At 35.9% G+C, this 24,451-nt stretch overlaps 1 protein-coding gene across 3 annotated transcripts in view; it reads right to left on the reverse strand.

Moving 5' to 3' along the window:
• Positions 1 to 475: 475 nt before the first annotated feature.
• The window catches only part of LOC132306078 (uncharacterized), a 43,753-nt gene continuing 19,777 nt past the window's right edge, over positions 476 to 24,451 (reverse strand). The window contains exon 5 of one of the 3 annotated variants that reach the window (XM_059803283.1): positions 476 to 816. In XM_059803283.1, the coding sequence (XP_059659266.1) occupies positions 748 to 816 (69 nt within the window). In that variant the 3' untranslated portion in view covers positions 476 to 747. Of the gene's footprint in view, positions 817 to 6,100; positions 6,356 to 7,067; positions 7,464 to 24,451 lie in introns of those variants that run through there. The other 2 variants (XM_059803281.1, XM_059803280.1) reach the window with 2 other exon arrangements.

A 24,451-nucleotide genomic window follows, 5' to 3' on the forward strand; every position in this document is an offset into this window, starting at 1 on the left:
TCATATCGGATTCGGATCAAAATCCAATCCATTGATAGATCTAATTCAAATTAGTAGTGGTGCTGCTTTGTGGTCACAACTGTTGTAAATTTGCTCTAAAATTACTCATATTTTGGGCGGGCTCAAAAATATAGGGCACTATTCCACTCAATCTCCCTCAACCATCTAAATTTTTTATAAACATGCACAAACTATTTTTAAAAATTATTATTATTATTTTTCCAAATAACCCTTTAATTTTACAAAACCTGCAAAATTACACCTCTTAACTGTCCAGTTCCCTTAGTTTTGGACAAGAATTTTTTTTAAAATTTTTTTGGTTAGTTTTGTTGCAATTTTATATTAATAATAAGTAAAAACCAACTTACAATGCATCAAGTGGTTATTATAATTGAAATCATAATGCAAATAAAGTTGCATTTTTTTTTTTATTATAGTAACATCTCACAAAAGTTTAACTTTAAAATAAAAACTCTTCTAAAATAAATTCTCGATCAATTATGATTTATCAATATATATATATACATATTCACACATAAATATATTATTAACATCTCACAAATTTTATTTATTTATTTATTAGTATATATAAAAAATAAAATAAATAAATAATTAGTTTATTTGGCCCCAAATAGATTCAGGCCGGCACATAGTTGAAGGGAAAAAAAAATTAGGGCACACGAGTCTGCTTCCTGTATCTAGTTCAGTCGTCCATGTGCCTCCGCCCCTGGGAGCAATCACTTGTCTTCAAATCACCTCTGCGTAGAGTCCATATATGGATGCTTCTGGTGGAGCCGATCCGTTTCCGATATTCATCTAGAAGAAAGATGAAGAGATATCAAACTCACATCAAGGTACTCAATCCAACTCAAATCAAATATTCCTCTAAAATATTAAACTCATTGCATGAAACAAAGATTAGAGAGAAATTTGCGAAACTTATGAGAAAGATGAAGAGATATACACTAAACTGTTAGGAAATCGACTGATTGAAATTGTGAAGGAGAGTTGTCGGCGTTTTGCAATGGTAAGGCTATTGGGTCCTCGTCGTCGCCAATTCGGCTTGCGTGGAAATGTCCTCCGGGTTAGGTCGAGTGAATTAAGAGATGGATTAGAGAGTTGAATGGACAATGGGCTTGTGAATTATATGGGGCTTCAGCTATTCCATTTTAAAGAGATGGATTGAATGGACAATGGGCTGTTTGGATTTGGTTTTATTTATAAATTGAAATTTGAAAATAAATGGTTGTTTGAAAATCATCATAAAGAGAAGGGTAAAGTGCAACAAAAAAACAAAAATAAAAAAAAATCCTGAATTATTGGTTTTTTACAACTAATTCCCTTGAACTAAACATTGCCCTTTTAAACTATTGATTTGTTTCAATAAAGGACAAATCCATTACAAAAAGACTATTTTACCCTTTGTTATTAAATTTGTCATTTGTTATTAAATTATTTTTTATTATATTTTCTCTTATTTAAATATTAATTATACCATTTACCTTAATTTTATAATTAGTATCAATTGATTATGAAAATAGAAAAAAAAAAAAAAATTTGTAGCTTTCATTTTCTAAAATGTTTAATTTATTATAATAAAACTTATTATACTCACTTTAAAAAAAATTAGTATAAAAAAATATCTTATTTTTCAGACAATATTCATGAAAAATTAATAAATTACGTAAATAAAAAATATCTTCTTTTCAATGCAATATATTAATGAAAATTAAGAAATTACTTAAATTGTTTCAAAAATTTTTATTTAAGATTTTTATTTAAATAATTAATTTATAAAATTAAAGGCAAACTTATGCAAATTTAATGGAGAATATTTCATCAAATTAATATGAATTTTTTTTCATAATTTATTTTAACAAGAAAAATATATCAAGAGTAATTCAATAAGAAAATGTATTGTAGTCATTTAATGAAAAATAGGTAGGACAATGGGGCATTTTGCAACTAAATGTGATAGTTTAGGGAGTTTTATGCACAAAACATAGTTCAGGGGGGTTATTTGCAAATTTAAACATAGTTGAAAAGGGTTTTTTGCACTTTACCCTAAAGAGAAGGTTATTTGGTACTTATCAAAAAAATAAAAAATAAAAAATAAAAAATAAAAAATAAAGAGAAGCTTATTTGGTTACCGTCTTGTAAAAATGAACCAAACAAACCCAAATGTTCTTTAAAAAAACTTTATTTATAGATATATTGGCATGTTTAGTCTTGATCGAAATTTTTTTTCCCTCTCTTTTAATTCAGGTGATCATCCTAAAGATGTCAAAGTAAGGCTCAAATCCTTAAAGAAGTGTTCTCGTTGTCGAAATTTGGAAAACAAATTCTAAGCTCACGGACTTAACCATCACGATACACTAACTCTATCTAATTATTCAAGATATGAAGTGTCGTCGTTGTCTTCTGCACATTACACAGGCGCACGTTTTCAAGATATGTAAACACTGCACAGGCGCACAATTTATTTTTTAGACATTGCACATACGCACAATTGTGGGTGATAATTGTTTTATTTTTTAAATTAGTTGTTTTATGCGCAGTGAGGACGCACTATTATTTTTTACTAAATTATGCTTTTTAGGAATTTAGGATGGTTTAAATTGCAAAGTAAAATAAGGACGTTGGTACAATGTTATATGATGGTCAAGCTAAAAAGAAATATTTACACATTTTTTTTATTTAAAAAATAACGTGCCTTCTGCGGCTTCCGTCTCTAATGTTGACGTTTCAGTTCATGATAACCAACGTCCTCTAAAATCTCCAAAATTTGGACGTACAAAAGTTTACCCTACATTTTTAGAATATGATCTAGGATTATGTCGTCAAATATGGGATTATCTTGTTGACAAATGTGATGAAGTTCGACCAGCTTATATCAAATCGAAATGATACCAAATTTGCTTTTAGAATATCTACTTTTTGAATTGGGAAAGCATCCTCGTCAGTTTCAATCATCCTGGTTTAAATTATTTCCTTCCTGGTTAGAGTATTCTCCTTCAAAAGATGCTGCATTTTGCTTACCTTGCTTTCTTTTTGGAGCAAAACCAACAAGGCGTCCCGGAACCAATGTTGTGGCGATCTTGTGGGGGGGTGTGTGTGAGCATGTGTAGGTGACATTAGTAGGCTACCACACTAGGCGAGTTACAGGTGCACAATTTCACATATCTTGGATATGGATGGGGCAAGTGTTATATGTAGATTCAATACCCTTCTATGACACAACACGTTTTAAAGCCGTGATGGCCATGAACCTATCAGAACTCTAGAGTTTAGCGTGCTTAACCTAGAGTAGTACCAAGATGGGTGACACCCTAGGAAGTCTCTGGTCTAGGGAAGCCAAAAGTGGACAATATTGTGTCTGGCTAGGGTGAGGGTTGTTACAAATGGAATCAGAGCCTAACCCAGCTAGTTGGAATTGTGGCCAATGAGGACGTTGGGCCCCGGGGGGTGATTGTAGTGACCTTGTGAGCGAGTGTGTGTGGGACCAGTAGGCTACCTCACTGGACGAGCTACAAGTGCATAATCCCACATCGCTTGGGTGTGGATGGTGCAAGTGCTATATGTAGATTCAACACCCTTCTATGACACAACGTGTTTTAAGGCCGTGGTGGTCGTGAACCTACCAGAACTCCAGATTAAAGCGTATTTAACCTGGAATAGTACCAGGATGGGTGACCCCCTAGGAAGTCTCTGGTATGGGGGAACCAAAGGCGGACAATAGTGTGTCTGGCAAGGGTGAGAGTTGTTACAAATGCATTCACTAGTGAAGGATTTCGAAGTTGGAAGAAAACTAATGATGGCAATAGGTGTACTTTCTTAAATTATGTGGGAGGATGTCCTTATCCTTCTCGTAACATTGTTGAGAGATATTGTAAGGACTTAATGAATCTACCTTGTCATATTGATAGAGTGATGGAAAGACAAACTTCCGAATAAGATTCAAATAATCGATTGAGATTGAAGGTCACAATTGATGCGGTCCGATGACTTAGTTTCCAAGCTTGTGCTTTTAGAGAACACGATGAATCCCTTCAATAAAGTAGTAGGGGAAATTTCATTAAAATGATACAAGCTTACGCGTCGTATAATGATGATGTCACTAAAATTGTTCTTAAAAATGCTCCAAAGAATGCTAAGTATACCTTACCACAAATTCAAAAGGAGATTTTGCATATTCTTTCTAGAAAAGTGAGAAGTAAGATTCGTGAAGATATCAGAGATGCCAAGTTTTGTATTCTTGTTACTTAAAAAAAAAAAAAAAAGTTTTGAATTCTTGTTGATGAAGCACGTGATGAATCTAAGAGAAAGTAAATCGGTCTCATTTTAAAAAACGTTGAAAAAGATGGTTTTTTTTTTTTTTTTTTTTTTTACAAGAATGTTTTTTGATCTTGTGCATGTTAAACATATAACTTCATTGACTTTAAAGGAGCTTTGTGTGGTTCTTTTTCACTATAATCTTGATGTTCACAATCTCCGAGGTCAAGGTTATGATGGTGCTAGCAATATGCTTGGTGAATGGAATGGTTTGCAAGCATTATTTATTAATGATTGACATTGTGCATATTATGTGCATCGCTTAGCTCATCGACTACAACTAGCATTAGTTGCCGCATCTAGAGAATTAATCCTTGTCCATCAATTTTTTTCAAAGTTGAACTTCATTACCAATATCATAGGAGCTTCTTGCAAACGAAATGATGAATTGTTGTGGGTTTTGACCCACCATTGTTATATTTCTCAGGTCCTTGTCAGTAGCAGTGTTAGCAGTTGTTCGTTTAGATTAGAGACTTTGCATCATCACACTTCCGATGTCATCGACGTAGGATTCTATCTTTGGATTAGTGATCTGAACCTGAAATATTTATAGAAATGTCACTGAATTGATCCTTGTTGTTGTGTTCATCATGGAATCCATTTGCTGTCATATTTTGCTGGTGCAAGGCCTGGTTTGAAGGTTCACTTTGAGCCTAAGGTTGTTGTTGTGCTAGTCAAGGTTTAGACGAGTATATTTGAGCTATTTACATTTGTTGAACACTTGTTCTTGAGCCATACTATGCTGCAAATGATTTTCACTTATCATACTTGTGATTTGAGCTGTTTCCTGGTTTAGCCTTGTGATTCATATGTAGATTGTTTAGCCTTGTGATTCATATGTAGATTATTTATATCTTGCTATACAATGTTTGATCTATATGCTAGCAAGTTTGTATTGATCAATCAAAGCTGTTAAAGTTAGTTTTGGACAGAACTCTGGTCACATTTGGTTTTGACCTACCAAAACCCTAGTTCTTCATTGTGTAATTGCTGACAAGGACCAATTGATGTTGTATTATGATTCACATGCTATACTTATCTTGTTTATCATCTGAGCATGTTTGTAATAGTGGTATAAGGCTGTGTGATTGATCTCAAAATTTTGGGGATACGAATTTGCAATTCTACCCCTAAACCCTAGTTTCAGTAGAAGGTGAACGTGAGACTACAGATTGTTGTTTTGAGCTACACAACCACTCTTATCTTTTGTGTATGCTTGAATATTGTTAATATTCATTCTTTTATATGTATTTGGTGAGCTGTGAGAGTTTGCACGGTCTAAGCAAGGGTGCTTAGGATAGGGGGAGTGCTTCTGAGGACTGTGTTGAGCTAATATATGTATAGAGGCTGTGAAAGCTAGTATTTCAACTTGTACAAGAGCGTGTGTGTAGAGTGTGAGACAAATGAGCATGTAACTACTTACATATAACTAGTGAAGTTTAAATTAACTGAGGTCAAGAACCAAAGTTTTTCATTAATTGAGAGGGTTTCGTTGTATATCTTATGTTCATTAAAAAGAGGATGAACAGATTTCAAAGGATGATTTTTCCCATGTACCATCGCTTCAACTCCCAAAGTTGGACTGATCTTCCTTCCCTTATTCCTCTCTTTTTGTATTCCTCACATTGTACAGTTATATTACCCTATATATATATATATATATCCGATTTGACCCAGATAACATATACTTACAATCTTAAAATTGTGACTAGTTTTTATTCTTAGTTCAATTACGAGTGCATATAAGCTCCTTTCAGATTCACGCATGTACTAGTCAAAATCTAAAAAGTATTTTTTGTTACCAAACACAACTAATAGTGAAAATTCAAATTAAGTGCTCTTAGCCTGTCCAACAGTAATACCAAATCGACACTTATTAGTTGCCTAAAAAGTTCCCACATTAAACTCAGACAGACTTGCCCTTCACATCTGGTGCAGTGATGACTGATTTCAGCCAACGAGACAAATTAATCAAAAATGGCGTGTAGGCGAAATAGCAGGTAATTGTCCAAGTAATTAATCCCTGCATCCAACAACAACTTTTAAAATTTTTTTTCTCGGGAAACAACAAATGGTTTTAACTAATGTTTCTTCTTACTTGTCCCAGAAAAAAAATAATAATAAAAAATAATAATAATAATAATAATAATAAGGGTTAAATTCATTTACACCCACATGTGCTTTGTCAATAATTCAAGGAGATCCCTTCACATTTGCAAAAATTCAGTCAGACCCTTTACTTTTTCTGACACGCATTAATTTTACCCTTCTTTAAAGGTCAAAGGTGGTCTGACACACTTTTTGCTGACATTAACAAAAAAGTAAATTATAATGCCCAGATTGCCCTCTAGCAGTCATGTTGGCCTAGATACCATATACCAGATTGAATTTATCAATTTTCCCCTCATTGTCTCAAACCGTCGTGTTTGGCTAGGTTGTACATAATTTCAATAAATTTATTTTTGTACATATATTTGTACATGATTTGAATAATAATATAGATTCTCAATCCAGTTCTAATTCGTACTAATTTTCAAATAAGGTATATATTTTTTGTATATGTTTATTTTTGTACATAAATACTGAAACTCTTTTAACTCTTTGTACTTTTAAGACTAGTATTGATATATATCTTCACTCTCTTCGAAGATGGTTGTATTTGCAAGCTTCCTCTTTTTTTTTTTTTCCTTTTTTTTTTTTTTTGGATGTGTTTTTCAAATAAAGTATAGGAGGTATATAATTTTTTGCTGTGTTTTTCAAATAAATTATGGGAGGTATAAGTCAAAGGGTGGAGTTTTTTTGGGAGTTGTTGGCCACAACTATTGATCCACCAAAAGGATGAATGATCCCACCATGGAAAAGAACTTTTGGAGTGTATTCTTGAGGAATTTAAAACAGATGCTAAAGCGCAGGGAAGAAACCACAAATGAGAACGCCTAAAATAACACATATGAGAATACATATAGTCACTACAACAAAATAATGATATGGCGGCATTAGTTTAACAGCAAACAACTATTGATCCACCAAAGGATGAATGATCCCACCATGGAAAAGAACTTTTGGAGTGTATTCTTGAGGAATTTAAAACAGATGCTTAAGCGAAGGGAAGAAACCACAAATGAGAACGCCTAAAATAACGCATATGAGAATACATATAGTCACTACAACAAAATAATGATATGGTGGCATTAGTTTAACAGCAATTACTAAAAAATGTTGTTATTGAAATGTTTCTAGCAGCCCTTTTTAAGAGTGCCGCATGTGACCGTTGTAGTAAGCTTCAACAAATGGGTTTAGCTCATTTTTAATTTTTCAGTTCTAAACAATATTAAGATCTCACTTTGTTAACCCTAAAGGTCATTCAAAGATCGTCTAATAATTTTGATGATTACAAAACATTATGAAGTATTCTCGGTCTAATGTTTGCATTGAGCTTGCAGGGCAAAGGAAATAAAATATGCCAAACAACCGAGACAAAGAAATCATTTCAAGAGAAATCAAATCTACTCCGAGGTTAATGCAATCACGATTGACTTGAAGACAATGAGTAGATAGATCGGTGAGTGATTAGGAGTTTCTGTCAAAGTAATCTATGAATTAATTTGAAGCTCAAATCTATTGGCTCATGCATTTTCATTCACATCTTTCAAGATTCTGCACTCAAAAAGAAAAATCAAAAATCTCCTTAGAATCTCATAACCGGTTAAGAAGTTTTCATCTAACCGTTTAGATGAGCTAAAACAGAAAGCAATACATGATCGAAGGTATCTCATAACCGGTTAGGAAGTTTTCATCTAACCGTTTAGATGAGCTAAAACAGAAAGCAACACATGATCGAAGATATCTCATAACCGGTTAGGAATTTTCATCTAACCGTTTAGATGAACAAAACAGAAAGCTTGATCTTCTTATCCGCACCTTGTAACCGGTTATAAGAATTGTTCTAACCGTTTAGATCAACATACAAAACATTGTATCTATCTTCTCGTAACCGGTTAGGAGAACTCAAGTAACCGTTTACATGTACTTAAACAGAATACGATTTTTTCTTAACCAATGATGTAACCGGTTAGAAGAAGCTACATAACCGGTTAGATGTGCTTTAACAGAATGAAACTTTTCTTGGCCATTGATGTAACCGGTTAGAAGAAGTTATATAACCGGTTAAATATGCGTTAACAGAACGATACTTATCTTGGCCTTTGATGTAACCGGTTAGGAAGCCTCTTGTGTTCGAATAGTTGGCCCTTACTAAAGAAGTCCCTCTGTAGATGTAACCGGTTAGGAAAAATCCTCTAACCGGTTAGATGAGATCCAATCTCACTTCTTCTAATTTTTAGAAACTGAAGCAGATCTGAAGATTGATACATTTATTGCTCTAACGGTCACACAAACATTTAATGCTCTTCAACCTACCTCAACAGACATATTTTGAGCAATTAATGCATTTCATTTTTCCTCAACTATATAAAAAGACAAGCATTGAAGAAGGAAGGGGCGCGGTTGAGAGAATTCAAAAATATCATTCAAAGCATTTACTCAAGCATTCATTTCACTCAACCATACCAACTTAAGCTTCATTTTAATCCATCTATTACTCTAGTCTTGTGAGCTTACATTTGTACATCTATCTTGAGAGAGATTCATTCTTGTATCACAACTATAATTTCTTCTACAAACTTGTAAGGGTTAGTGTAACCCAAAGAAGCCTAGAAGAAGGGTGTTCTTCTAGCAAAGAAGAGAATCAAGTGTTTGCTTCATGTAAATGTTTGCTCTTCACCCGTAAGGAGAAACCATAGTGGATTGGGAAGTCTCAAGAGGGGTCTTGAGCCGAGGAGTGGGAGTTTCCGAACCTCGCTAAAATCTCCGAGTCATTTTTTGCAATTTCTCTACCCTTATCTCTTTTACAATTGTGCTATTAATTGTTTACTTTCATATCTTATATGTTGCATAATTGTTTGAATGGTAGAATAGAATTTGCAAATCTATAAATTACGAAAATTGGCCATTGACTCTATTCACCCCCCCTCTAGAGTCAATAAGTGGTTAATAATTGGTATCAGAGCCTAATCTCTAGTTAAAGATCTAACCATCTTAGAGAACGATCATAGCCAATTTTCATCAAGAAGGTCAATCTAACAATAGACCTCCTTGGTTTGATGGTAATGATTATAATTATTGGAAAATCAAAATGAGAGCATTTCTAAGAGGCTTAGATATTGATGCTTGGAAAGCCACTGAACTAGATGATCATATTCCGACCAAAACTGTTGAAGGGAAAATAATCCCCAAAACAGATGATGAGTGGACTCCAAATGAGCGTAGGCTTGTACAATGTAATGTTATGGCTATTACAAATCTTTATTGTGCTCTTAGTAAAGACGAATTCAATAGAATTTTGGATTGTGAGACGGCCAAAGAGATTTGGGATAAACTTGAAATTACGTATGTTGGCACTAGTCATGTCAAGGAATCTAAAATGAATATGCTTGTCCATAAATATGAACTATTTACCATGAATAATAAAGAAACAATAAGTGAAATGTACTCTCGTTTTACTAACATTGTCAATCCTTTGAAGGCTCTTGGAAAGTCATATACAACTTCTGAAAATATGAGAAAAATTCTCAGGTCCTTGCCCAAGAGTTGGGAAGCCAAGAAAACTGCTATTCAAGAAGCCAAAAATCTCAACACGCTTCCTATTGATGAACTCATTGGTTCCTTAATGGCATATGAGCTAGAGATGAATGATGGGGATGACGACAAAGAAGTCCATAAGAATGATCTAGCTCTTTCAGCCACTATGAAAGAAGTTAAAGTTGAGAAAGCTATTGATAATGAAGAAGAAGAAATTGCTCTCATCACCAAAACCGTGAGAAGAGTTCTTCAAATGAAGAAGTTTCAAAAGAGCAACAATCTCAAAAGAAGTGGTCTGACAAGTGAGCATGGAAAAAGAGAAGCACCTACTTGCTTTCATTGCGGAAAAACGGGGCACTTTAAATCAGATTGCTATGCATATAAAAATGAAAAGGAACGGAAAAAGAAAGCCCAAGCCTTGCGAGCTACATGGGAGGATGATGATTTAAATGGATCCGAAAGTGATGATGAAATCAATGAGTTGGTCAATCTTTGTCCCATGGCCAATGAAGATGAGGTAAATTCGAACCATGATTCACTTGATTTAGAAAATACTTATGATGAATTAGTAAATGCTCACAATTACTTGCTTGATGCTTTCAAAGAATTGCATGATGAATTAGGCAAGATGGTTCAAAAGTGTGCTAGTCTTAAAAGAGAAAAATACATTATTTCTCAAAAGCTTGAAAAATCTCTTTCTGAAAATGAAACTTTGAAAAAGGAAAAAGAATGTGAGCTTGCAAAAGAATTAGCTTCTATTGATTTGGCTTCTGAAAATGAGTCATTAAAGATCATAATTAAGGATCAAATCGAGACTCTAGGTAAGTTCACAAAAGGTAGAGAAAACTTAAATCTTATGCTTGGTAAACAAAGAAATGCTTATGCTAAGGATGGACTTGGTTATGACCCTTATAACAAAGAATCTTGTTTGATAAAAGAAAGAAAACCTTTAAGTGATCATTTTGTTAGAAATACATCTCAAAGTTCAACATGTAATTATTGCAAGAATATAGGACATAAAATTAATCATTGTCCCACTAGGCCATGCAAGACAAAAGAAATTTGGGTAATTAAAGGAACTTATGAGCTCCTTCGTAACTCCCATGGACCCAAGAAAAGATGGGCACCAAAAGAAGATTATCTAAATTATTTTTGTAGGGTTGCTTGAAGGCTTCCTCCTCATTCAAGGATAAGTGGTTTCTGGACAGTGGATGCTCTAGACACATGACGGGAGATCAATCAAATTTCATCTCTATCAAGCTCCACAAAGGAGGAAGCGTCACCTTTGGAGACAACTCAAAAGGCAAGGTTATTGGTATTGGATCTATCGGTATTTTTTCTTCCCTATCTATTGATGATGTGTTGCTTGTTAAAGGTTTAAAACATAATTTGCTTAGCATTAGTCAATTATGTAATAAAGGCTATGACGTACTATTTTAATCAGATAAGTGCATGGCGAAAAAGGATAATAATGATATATTTCATGCTCGTAGAAATGGAAATGTGTATACCTTACTTCTATGTGAATTATATGATCAAGATGTTAAATGCCTTGTGTCTTCAAATGAGAATAGTTGGTTGTGGCATAGAAGACTAGGTCACGCTAGCATGGATCTAATTTCAAAATTATCTAAACAAGAATTAGTCAAAGGCCTCCCAAAGACTAATTTCTCTAAGGATAAAACTTGCAGTGCATGTCTAAAGGGCAAACAAGTTAAGTCATCATTCAAAAGGAAAAAGGATATAACATCATCAAGACCTTTTGAACTAATTCATATGGATTTATTTGGTCCAGAAAGAGTAGCTAGCCTTGGTGGTAAACTATATGCTTTTGTTATTGTTGATGATTTTTCTAGATTCAGTTGGGTATTCTTTCTTTCTCATAAAAATGAAACTTATGCTATATTCTCAAAATTCTGTAAAAGAGTTGAGAACGAAAAGGAATACAAGATTAAGACCATCAGAAGTGACAGAGGAAGAGAGTTTGATAATCAAGATGTTGAAAGTTTTTGTGATGAAAATGGTTACAATCATAATCTATCGGCTCCTAGAATTCCTCAACAAAATGGAGTTGTTGAGAGAAAGAATAGATCTCTCCAAGAAATGGCTCGAACTATGTTGAATGAGCATTCATCTCCTAGATCTTTATGGGCCGAGGCCATTAATACTGCATGTTATGTCATTAATAGAGTCATCATTAGAAAACTTCTTAATAAAACTCCTTATGAACTTTGGAACAAAAGGAAGCCAAACATTGGTTATTTAAAAGTTTTTGGGTGTAAGTGTTTTGTACTAAATGACAGGGATAACCTAGGAAAATTTGAACCTAAGTCGGATGAAGGAATTTTCTTAGGTTACTCATCTCGAAGTAAAGCTTATAGAGTATTTAACAAAAGGACACGTGTGGTTGTCGAGTCCATACACGTTGTATTTGATGGATCACCCGTCTCTTTCTAGAGGTTCTTTGGATGATAATGAGGATATAGTGGAAATTGAAAAGAGTATTGAAACTCTTGACATAAGCAATTCACCTTTTGATGATCTCTCCATAGATAATTCAAAAGAATGTCATCCTCATAAAGTCACTCTTTCCAAGGATTAGAAGCAAGTGCCAAATCATCCAATAAATCAAATCATTGGCGATCCATCCAAAGGTGTTTGCACAAGATCTCAAATTAGCAATATACGCAACTATGTAGCTTTTGTCTCTCAACTTGAACCTAAAAATATCCTTGAAGCTGAAAAAGATGAGTCTTGGGTTATGGCTATGCAAGAAGAGCTTAATCAATTTGAAAGAAATGAAGTTTGGAAATTAGTTCCTAGACCTAAAAATAAGACAATCATTGGCACAAAATGGGTTTTTAAAACCAAAAAGGATGAATCAGGTTCAATCGTAAGGAACAAGGCTAGACTTGTTGCTCAAGGGTTTAATCAAGAAGAGGGAATTGACTATGATGAAACCTTCGCTCCCGTAGCAAGACTTGAAGCTATCAGAATGCTTTTTGCATTTGCTTCACATAAAAATTTCAAGCTTTATCAAATGGATGTAAAAAGTGCCTTTCTAAATGGCTTCATTGAGGAAGAAGTACATGTGGAACAACCACCGGGTTTTGAAAGTTATGATCATCCCAACTATGTTTACAAATTGTCAAAGGCTCTATATGGATTAAAACAAGCTCCAAGAGCTTGGTATGAAAAATTAAGTGGTTTCCTTCTTGATAACAATTTCAATAGAGGAAAAATTGATAACACTCTTTTTACTAAGACCATTAATGGCAATCTCTTAATTATTCAAATTTATGTTGATGATATCATCTTTGGATCATCAAATAAAGTTCTTTGTGAAAAGTTTGCCTCAAGCATGCAAAATGAGTTTGAGATGAGTATGATGGGCGAACGTACGTTTTTCCTAGGGTTGCAAATCAAACAAGAACTTGATGGCATCTTTATTTGTCAATCCAAGTATGTCAAAGATTTGCTAAAGAAATTTGGCATGGAGGATGTCAAACATGCCAAAACTCCTATGAGTTCCTCGGTAAAACTAGACAAAGATGAGAAAGGAAAAGATGTTGATGTCAAAAAATTTAGAGGCATGATTGGTAGTCTTCTATATTTGACTGCAAGTAGACCGGACATAATGTTTAGTGTATGCTTATGTGCTCGATTCCAATCTTGTCCTAAAGAATCACATCCATATGCTGTTAAAAGAATATTTCGTTACTTATGTGGAACTATTAATCTGGGTTTATGGTTTCCTAGTCATACTACGTTCGATCTTACAAGTTATTCGGATGCCGACTTTGCTGGATGCAAAATTGACAGAAAAAACACCAGTGGCACTTGTCACTTCCTTGGTCATTCACTTATTTCATGGTCATGTAAGAAACAGAACTCCGTTGCTCTATCCATAGCAGAGGCCGAGTATATTGCCGCAGGGAGCAGTTGTGCTCAAGCTTTTTACATCAAATGGCAACTTGAGGACTACGGTATTTTCTTTGATCACATTCCAATTATGTGTGATAATACTAGTGCAATTTGTATTTCCAAAAATCCAATTCAGCATTCTCGAACCAAGCATATAGAAATCCGTTATCACTTTCTCAGAGACCATGTGACAAAAGGAGACATTGAACTTGTGTTTGTAAATTCCAATAAACAATGGGCTGATATATTCACCAAACCTCTTCAAGAAGACAACTTTCTTACAATTCAAAGAGAATTGGGAATGACAAATATCTCTGAAATTTGACTATTCTGTGATAAGTGATCTAACCGGTTATATAATTCCTCCTAACCGGTAAGATAAACTAAACCCAATGACTGATACTTAAACTCTCTATTCATCTAACCGGTTACCAAATTCCCTTCTAACCGGTTACCAAACCACATCTAACTGGTTACATTGTCCTGCAAATCTCTTCTAATCGGTTAGATAAAGCAACATAACCGGTTACTTAAAGATCTAGATCTAAACTAATCGATCAGATCTTATCATCTAACCGGTTACATTCATTAAAATCATAAAGATTCTTAGTCATCTAAACGGTTACCACAAGGGATCTAACCGGTTACTTTAGATACAAATCTAAAGTACTCGAGTACTTCCCTCAATCTAACCGGTTAGTTGTTCATTTAATATAAAAACCATACGTCACTTTCACCAGTCCTAATCGAACACATCTCTTTCTCTACTCGAACACTTCATCATCTTCTTCCCCAACCCTCAATCCAGTCACCATGGTTCGCACTCGAGGAAGTCTTCATCCTAAAAACGTCCCCATTCGCGGTGGTCACAGTGGTCGTGGCTCCGGCAGAGGCAATCATCAATCATCTTCTTCCTTCTTCATCGAAGATCCTTCCTCAAGAGAAGAGTACAATCCATCCTCCTCCACTGCTCAAATACGAAAGCGCAAGCGAACTGAAAATCAAGAAGAAACCTCTCAAGATGAAAATCCAGTCCTTGCTGCTTCCTATCTCTCACGAGAGATGGAATTGCTATTCAACACTTGGTTTCGCAACAAAGGGGTGTCTCAAGGTCGAATTTTTGATGCCGATTTCTGCATATGAGAAAATCTATCGTTCTACGACAAATTTCGGGCCTTGGGGTGGGATTCATTCATAGGAATCGAGGAACCTTACTATCCCACTCTCATTCAAGTCTTCTGCAAACATCTCAAACTCAAAGACGGCTACCTTCACTCACAGGTCAAAGGTGTGAACATTAAGTTTAACTATAAAACCCTAAATTCCATCTTGGGCATTGAAAACAAGGGAAAGAAGATTTATGCTCACAGATCTGAAATTGAGGTTGATTGGTATAGTGAGATGATGGCAGTGATGTATCTCACTCAGAATTTCTTCCGGACAAAGATTTTTCCTCTCACCTCTACGGATTTCACCGTTGAAGCCCGTCTAATTCATAATGCTCTGTTCTATTGTGTCATCCCTCGAGGCAACGGCAGAACTGATGTATCCCATTTGGATCTGTTCTTGATTTGGTGCATTACTTTGGGCATTCAGCTCAATTTGGGCTATATTATTTTTCAGCACCTTCTTTAGTTCATTGCAGATCCGGATGACACTACCTCCATTCCCGGGAAAACTGGCAAACTTGCCACATTGCCCTACGGTATGTTTCTGACTCAACTATTTAAACACTTCAACGTCCCTCTTGACTCAGAATTCCACAAAAAGGACCTCACTCGTGAAGACAGGCTGTCCTTAAAAATTTTTAAAAATATGCAGTGTCGCAAAGTCAATAGAGTCTGGGAAAGACTTCCTGCAGCTCCCGCACCTGATGCTCCTGCACCCGAGGCCGATCCTTTTCAGCACCAAGCGTTTGACTTTGACAATTTTGATGACTTCTTTGCAGAGGGTCCCACAGTGCCTCAGCCTCAGCCTCCCATTCCTCCAGAGGTAACTCAACTACTCAATGATCAGCATGCCGAGACTATGGCGGCTATCCAAGCCCTAGGTGACAGAGTCACCTCTCTTGAGACTCGCGCTGACAGTGTTAGGAAGTCCCTCATCTCTCGCTCCCATGATCAGTCATCCGATCTCAATATTGTCATTCAGCGCGCTATGGAGACCTATGATCTCATTGATCGCCGGCTGGCCGTCCACAATACTAATGCCGAAATTATGAAGGATTTTCTAAAATTGGTGGTCGAGCGCATTCAAATCATTCCTCCGGGATTTGTGTTTCCGGAACAGCGTCGTCGATCTGATGTCCCACCTCCTCCTCCACCTCCTCGTCCCAAGCCTCGTGACGCCGTGGTTGAAATTAATGATTGATGTGCTTATTCCTAGATAGTTTTATTTTGATTCTTATCATGTCTTATCTGATGTCCCCCCTCCAATACCTTTTTGAGATGTCAAAGGGGGAGAATAGCTTGATGTGTTTTGATGTGCTGTCACTATCACTTACATTGAATATGAAATAAACATGATGACTTATTTTGGCAGGAGTATATACTTAATGCATTTTTAAGCCTTATTCATCCTATGCACTAAGATAGGGGGAGAAAATTCAAACATGGATATTATATAATTATTTTCCTTATGTATGAACACATTAAAGTTTTGCCATCATCAAAAAGGGGGAGATTGTTGACCCTAAAGGTCATTCAAAGATCGTCTAATAATTTTGATGATTACAAAACATTATGAAGTGTTCTCGGTCTAATGTTTGCATTGAGCTTGCAGGGCAAAGGAAATAAAATATGCCTAGCAACCGAGACAAAGAAATCATTTCAAGAGAAATCAAATCTACTCCGAGGTTAATGCAATCATGATGGACTTGAAGACAATGGGTAGATAGATCGGTGAGTGATTAGGAGTTTCTGTCAAAGTAATCTATGAATTAATTTGAAGCTCAAATCTATTGGCTCATGCATTTTCATTCACATCTTTCAAGATTCTGCACTCAAAAAGAAAAATCAAAAATCTCCTTAGAATCTCATAACCGGTTAGGAAGTTTTCATCTAACCGTTTAGATGAGCTAAAACAGAAAGCAACACATAATCGAAAGTATCTCATAACCGGTTAGGAAGTTTTCATCTAACCGTTTAGATGAGCTAAAACAGAAAGCAAAAGATGATCGAAGATATCTCATAACCGGTTAGGAATTTTCATCTAACCGTTTAGATGAACAAAACAGAAAGCTTGATCTTCTTATCCGCACCTTGTAACCGGTTAGAAGAATTGTTCTAACTGTTTAGATCAACATACAAAACATTGTATCTACCTTCTTGTAACCGGTTAGGAGAACTCAAGTAACCGTTTACATGTACTTAAACAGAATACGATTTTTTCTTAACCAATGATGTAACCGGTTAGAAGAAGCTATATAACCGGTTAGATGTGCTTTAACATAATGAAACTTTTCTTGGCCATTGATGTAACCGGTTAGAAGAAGTTATATAACCGGTTAGATATGCGTTAACAGAACGATACTTACCTTGGCCTTTGATGTAACCGGTTAGGAAGCCTCTTGTGTTCGAATAGTTGGCCCTTACTAAAGAAGTCCCTCAGCAGATGTAACCGGTTAGGAAAAATCCTCTAACTGGTTAGATGAGATCCAATCTCACTTCTTCTAATTTTTAGAAACTGAAGCAGATCTGAAGATTGATACATTTATTGGTCTAACGGTCACACAAACATTTAATGCTCTTCAACCTACCTCAACAAACATATTTTGAGCAATTAATGCATTTCATTTTTCCTCAACTATATAAAAAGACAAGCATTGAAGAAGGAAGGGGCGTGGTTGAGAGAATTCAAAAATATCATTCAAAGCATTTACTCAAGCATTCATTTCACTCAACCATACCAACTTGAGCTTCATTTTAATCCATCTATTACTCTAGTCTTGTGAGCTTACATTTGTACATCTATCTTGAGAGAGATTCATTCTTGTATCACAACTATAATTTCTTCTACAAACTTGTAAGGGTTGGTGTAACCCAAAGAAGCCTAGAAGAAAGGTGTTCTTCTAGCAAAGAAGAGAATCAAGTGTTTGCTTCATGTAAAGGTTTGCTCTTCACCCATAAGGAGAAGCCATAGTGGATTGAAAAATCTTAAGAGGGGTCTTGAGCCGAGGAGTAGGAGTTTCCGAACCTCGCTAAAATCTCCGAGTCTTTCTTTGCAATTTCTCTACCCTTATCTCTTTTACAATTGTGCTATTAATTGTCTACTTTCATATCTTATATGTTGCATAACTATTTGAATGGTAGAATAGAATTTGCAAATCTATAAATTACGAAAATTGGCCATTGACTCTATTCACCCCCCCTCTAGAGTCAATTAGTGGTTAATACACTTTACTTAAATATATATATATATATATGTTGCATAACTGTTTGAATGGTAGAATAGAATTTGCAAATCTATAAATTACGAAAATTGGCCATTGACTCTATTCACCCCCCCTCTATTAAGATATCACTTTCTCTCTTCACTCCCGTTCCTTCATCTTCTCTCTCTACTCACACTCCTTACTTCTTTGCTCGTCACTATTTCTCTCAAATTAGACCGCGAACCCTAGGTTTCTCGCTCTTCGTCATAAACTCCAAAGACAATTTCAATCGATAGCTTCGATTCGTTTATGGTTCGTCACCATTGCTCCCAGAGTTTAGCTTCGATTCGAATTTTAGAGAAAAAAAATTCATAATCGATATTTGATTCGCCACCAACCAGTATTGCTTTGTTTCTCATTCGTCAATGATCAGTATTGCAAGTAAATTAAATTAGTATTACTTTGTTTTTATTGAATTTCATGCTCTAATTAGGCATTGATGTTAATATTGTAGGAAACCTTAGCTTTCTAAGAGAGAGTTGAATTTGAAAAGCTTTGAAAGTCAAGAAGTCAAATTGATTTTGAAATTGAACAAATTTTAGTAAGATTCACTTCAATTTTGCTGAAATTCATCTTTAATCGGAGATTGATGTTTTATTGCTTTTATATTAAGGCGAACTAATTTTCATGATATCAATATGTGAATGGTTTGATGTTAAGTCACGTATGATTTACTTTAGGTGTGTAGTCATGGTTAATATCTAGTTCTGAAAATTTCAATTGAGAGCGCTATACACACAAATTTTGTAAGTCTGCAATAGAAACAAAATATGGAGCAAATAATATAATTTTATTAATTTGGATAGATGGGGTACAATCCTCTGTAATATTCTTTACAAAAGAAAGAACTGGTCCTCTGATTAAATCTCCTTTTTTTTGTTAGTTAGTTGGATCTAAGGGCTGTACAGGCTTGATCTTGAATCACCGTGGAATTTGATGAAGAACGGCACGTCTTTGGTTGTGCTTGTTGTTGATCACCGTGGAATTTGATGAAGAACGGCACGATTTGATGTGCTTGGTATTTTTCACTTTTGGGTTTGGATGTTGGGGATGAGAATTTCTGTATTTCTCTCTGGAATTCTAGATTTCTGAATTCTGAATTTGTGTACCCCTTCCTTCTTCCTCCAGGCCTCTATTTATAGGTTTCTTGGATTAATAGGATGATGACACGTGTCATCTCCTGATAAGGATAAAATTATAACTGGGCCGGGCCAGTTATATTGTGATAATTATCCTTAAAAATAATTATTCCAAATATATTTTATTTAAGAATAATTATTCTTTTTATTTAACTATCTGGGCTGGGCTAATTAAATAATTTAAGTGGACCAAGTGTGGGCCAATTATATAACTTAATTAAATATTAGGTCCATATTTAATGGGTCCATTTATCCAAATCAAAGTCCACTAAAATTTTAGTGTCTACAAATTGCCCCCACTTCGAGTCCCAAGCTTAACAAGACTTGTTTCCTTTTTCGAGTGGGACTTGAAGTATCCAACTGTTCTTTCATTTCTTTTTCTTTTTCTTTTTTTTCTTTTTTTTTTTTCCACGCTTCCTGTGTTCACAAGCACGAATCATTGTTTCCAAGCTCAAAATCTGATCTTCACCGTTCAGATTTTAACTCATTGAGTCGTGAATCTCTCCTCCAAATTTCAACTCGATCGGACCACGAACGAAGCGGGATCGGACGTTTGATGAAATCTGGGTAGAATAGAAAAAACTTGCGTTTTTCTACCAAAACCCGGTTACTGTTCACGGGCACGAATCACTGTTTCCGAGCTCAAAATCCGATCTTCACCGTTCAGATTTTAACTCATTGAGTCGTGAATCTCTCCTCCAAATTTCAGGTCGATTGGACCACGAGCGAAGCGGGATCAGACGTTTGATAAAATTTGGGCAGAATAGAAAAACCTGCGCTTTTCTACCAAAACCCAGTTACTGTTCATTGGTATGAATCACTATTTCCGAGCTCAAAATCCAATCTTCACCATTAGATTTTAACTCATTGAGTCGTGAATCTCTCCTCCAAATTTCAGCTCGATCGAACCACGGACGAAGCGGAATCGGACGTTTGATGAAATCTGGGCAGAATAGAAAAACCTACGTTTTTCTACCAAAACCCGGTGACTGTTCACGAGCATGAATCACTGTTCCCGAGCTCAAAATCCGATTTTCACTGTTCAGATTGTGCGTCACTGAGTCATGAACCTCTCCTTCAAATTTCAGCTTGATCGGACCACGGATGAAGCGGGATCGGACGTTTTATCAAACCTGGGCAGAATGGAAAAAACCTGCGTTTTTCTTCTCTTTGTTCTTTTACTTGTGGCTAACCTATCTCTCTTTTTATACTAACTTCCTTAGGGCTTTCTTTTTCCTAAAGGCTGGGCTTTGGGTTTTTAATAAAACCCACTTGGGCTTTCCTCCATATAGAAGGAAATAAACCCAACAAAGAGATCAATTTTTTTTCTTTTTTTTTTTTTCTTTTCTCCACGTTTGCTGGAGATCAATTATTTTTATTTTTATTTTTTATTTTATTTTTTTTTTTTTTCAGGACTTGATTGGATATAACAACTTGATTACACCAACCGTATCAGAAATTGAAATCTTCCTTCCTCACAATATTGATCGAGCTTCAAAATTTGTGTATTATTCCATCATGGTGGCATTCAAGTGTTTTATGAAGCAAAATGTGACTATCTTAGAGAGCGAAAATTGTCGAAGAAGCCAAGGAACCATATTAACGGTATTCGACTCACTTCTCGGTCGCGATGCCATTCATATGCCTGATCCCGAGAATAAACATTGTTCTTCTCATTGGACACGCATTCAAATGCCTGATCCTGACAATGAACAATGTTCTTCTCATTGGACACGCAAAGCTACAGGCGACCTTACCAACTTTGGTCTTGATCAGATTAATGAAGAATCCATTGAACTTGATATTAAATTTTCAACTTCATTGGACATGCAAAGCCACTTCTTCCTTTCAGTATTCAATTGCCTGATTTGACACTGAACACTGTTCTTCTATTTGGACACGCATTCAATTGCCTGATCCCGACAATAAATACTGTTCTTCTCATTGGACACGCATTCGAATGCCTGATCCCGACAATGAACATTGTTCTTCTCATTGGACACGCATTCGAATGCCTGATCCCGACAATGAACATTGTTCTTCTCATTGGACACGTATTCGAATGCCTGATCCCGACAATGAATAATGTTCTTCTCATTGGACACGCAAGGCTACTGGCGACCTCACGAACTTTGGTCTTGATCAGATTAATGAAGAATCTATTGTCTCGGAAGCCTTGATCTTAAATTCTCCACTTCATGATAGCATAATTGAGGAAAACCAGTTTTCTCTCTTGGGTCTCAACATTCAAGCGAAGAAAGTATAATGGAGTATTCCCTGTATACTTTCAGCTGAATTGCCACACACCGAATTATATTGGGAATGGTTAGAAGATGTCTTGGCGCGCTTCAATAACTTCTTATTAAAACAAAATCTATATGGTGTTCTATTCGCCTCCCTGTTTTCATATGATCACCATGAAGAGGTATTCAAAGCATTCCTCGAATGTTGGTGCTCAGCCACTAATACTCTTCATTGTTCTATTGGCGAGCTGTCTATTTCCCTTCGAGATTTATATGCGCTAGGCGGTCTCCCCCATCAAGGAAGAATTTATGATGAAGTCATTCCGTGTGCAGATGAACTCTCGAGAGCTGGCAACAACAAACGTTCTCTTCCCTTGAGTTGTCAACATCTATTTTTGGCTTTCCACAGACTCCGCAAAAAGTACAAAGGAGAACAGAATGTGAAGATATCTGACTGGATTAGTTTCTGGTATCAAGGTGCATCAAGGCATGCCAATCCCTCAAAGAGAATGAAAAAAAAAAAAAAAAGTTTATCGTCCAAAGGAAACTCAGAACCCTTCCAAGTAACGATTTTTATTATTTATTTATTATTATTTTTTTTCATCATACTGAACTTAGAATGAATTCTAAGCTTCCTACGTACCCCCAAATGAGGGATCAAGTCATCACGTAGTTCAAAAGGGATATGAAATTTTTTTTTTTTTTGGTCGTACATAGTTTTAGCTCATGCGGGCCAGGAGTATAGTGTAGTTTAAGCTCATACGATCAGTAGCATAGCCTTCATGGGTAGTAGCGCTTCAGGAATTTGTCATTAATGGGCCCCACTCTTACTCCGTCTTCATCAATAATGAGATATGTGCCATTAGTATAAACTTCACGAACAACATATGGTCCATCCCATTTAGATACAAATTTACTTCCCTTGCGATTCATGATAATTGGTCTCCAAACAGCTAATACTAAGTCTCGAACTTGAAATGACCGAGGTCGAACTTTCTTATTGAATGCTTTAGAAAGTCGAGCTTGATAACACTCTAGCTGTTGTTGGGCTTCTAGTCTCTTCCCATCCAATGCTTCCAGTTCTTGAAGACGTAAGATGGCATTTTCTTCACTTGTAAGGTCTTCCTGTATGGCAATCCTCAACAAAGGGATCTGTTGTTCCAATGGAAGAACCGCTTCTACGCCATAGACAAGAGAATACGGAGTCGCTTGAGTAGGTGTACGATGTATAGTGCGTTATGCCCACAATGCTTCTTCCATTCGCTCATGCTAATCTCTCTTTGTCTGGTTGACTACTTTCTTCAATAACTTACAAAGAGTTTTATTGAATGCTTCCGCGAGACCATTTGCAGGGGCATTGTACATGGAGGATTTACGTTGTTTGAAACCAAACTTCTCACAAAGGTCAGTTACCCAACTATTTTTGAAATTCGTCCCATTATCAGTAATAATGTATCGAAGAACACCATATCGATAGATAATGTTAGACTTGATGAAATCAACCACTGTTTCCTTTTTCACATGTTTATAGGGTGCAGCTTCCGCCCATTTGGAAAAATAATCAGTGGTAACCAAGATATAAAAGTGGCCCTTTGAAGATTTTTCTAGAATACCCACTACATCTAAACCCCATGCATCGAATGGCCATGATGTCACAGTAGGGTGTAACAGCTCCGGTGGTTTGTGTATGAAGTTAGTATAGAATTGACAAGCTTGACACCTCTTCGCATACTCCAAGCAGTCTTTGACCATGGTGGGCCAATAATAACCCATTCTTTTGACGCAAAAATAAAGTTTTGGTCCAGGCTGATGGGCTCCACAAATCCCAGAATGTGCTTCCTTCATTGCATGGGTGGCTTCATCATTTGCGAGGCAGTGAAGGAAAAGGCCCTCATATGAACGCCTATACAACGTATCATTGTAATAGATGAATCGAGGTGCTCGTCTTCATATTTTAGTCTTGTGGCGTTAATCTTCGGGAAGCTTTCCATGTTCCAGATAATCAATGATAGAGAGCCTCCAGTCTTCTTCCTCTTGTGTCCAGCAAGAAACCAAATTACTTTCTTCACATTTATCTTCCAAGACTTATGGCAAGACCCATCGTTGACATACAGGAACATCAACCAGGTCCTCATCAATTAATGCTAATATTGTAGCTAAATTTACCAAAGCATCCGCTATCCGATTTTCTTTCCTCGGAATGTGTTCTAGCATGACACTATCAAACCGTTTCAATAAACGAGAGGCATAATGATGGTACGACACTAGATCATCTTTCTTAATCTCATATTCTTGAAGAAGTTGGTTAATCACCAACTTAGAGTCTCTATATATTTTGAGATCTGTGATCTTCATCTCATTTGCCATTTGAAGGCCGGTGATCAAGGCTTGATATTCAGCTACATTATTTGAGCAGTTTTCAACGAGTGCAAAAGAGTATGGAATAACATGTCTTTGTGGAGAAACAAAAACTATGCCTGCTCCGGCCCCATCTGATCGTGCTGTCCCATCGAAAAACATCATCCACGAAGGGAGGATATCCACAAGGAAGACTTCTTCATCGGGAAATTTTTTCAGAAATTTCCCAATCGGCTGGAATAGGATGGTCAGCTAAGAAATTTACCAAGACTTGTCATTTCACTGCTTTTCGTGGCACATAAACAATTTCAAATTCGTTAAACAAAATTGACCACCTCGCCAAGCGTCCGGAAAGGACCGGTTTAGACATGACATATTTGAGA

Source organism: Cornus florida, unplaced genomic scaffold (genome assembly GCF_030987335.1).
Source record: "Cornus florida cultivar Cherokee Brave unplaced genomic scaffold, ASM3098733v1 CherokeeBrave_3.0.0_Hap2_Chr05, whole genome shotgun sequence".
Lineage (NCBI taxonomy): Eukaryota > Viridiplantae > Streptophyta > Magnoliopsida > Cornales > Cornaceae > Cornus > Cornus florida.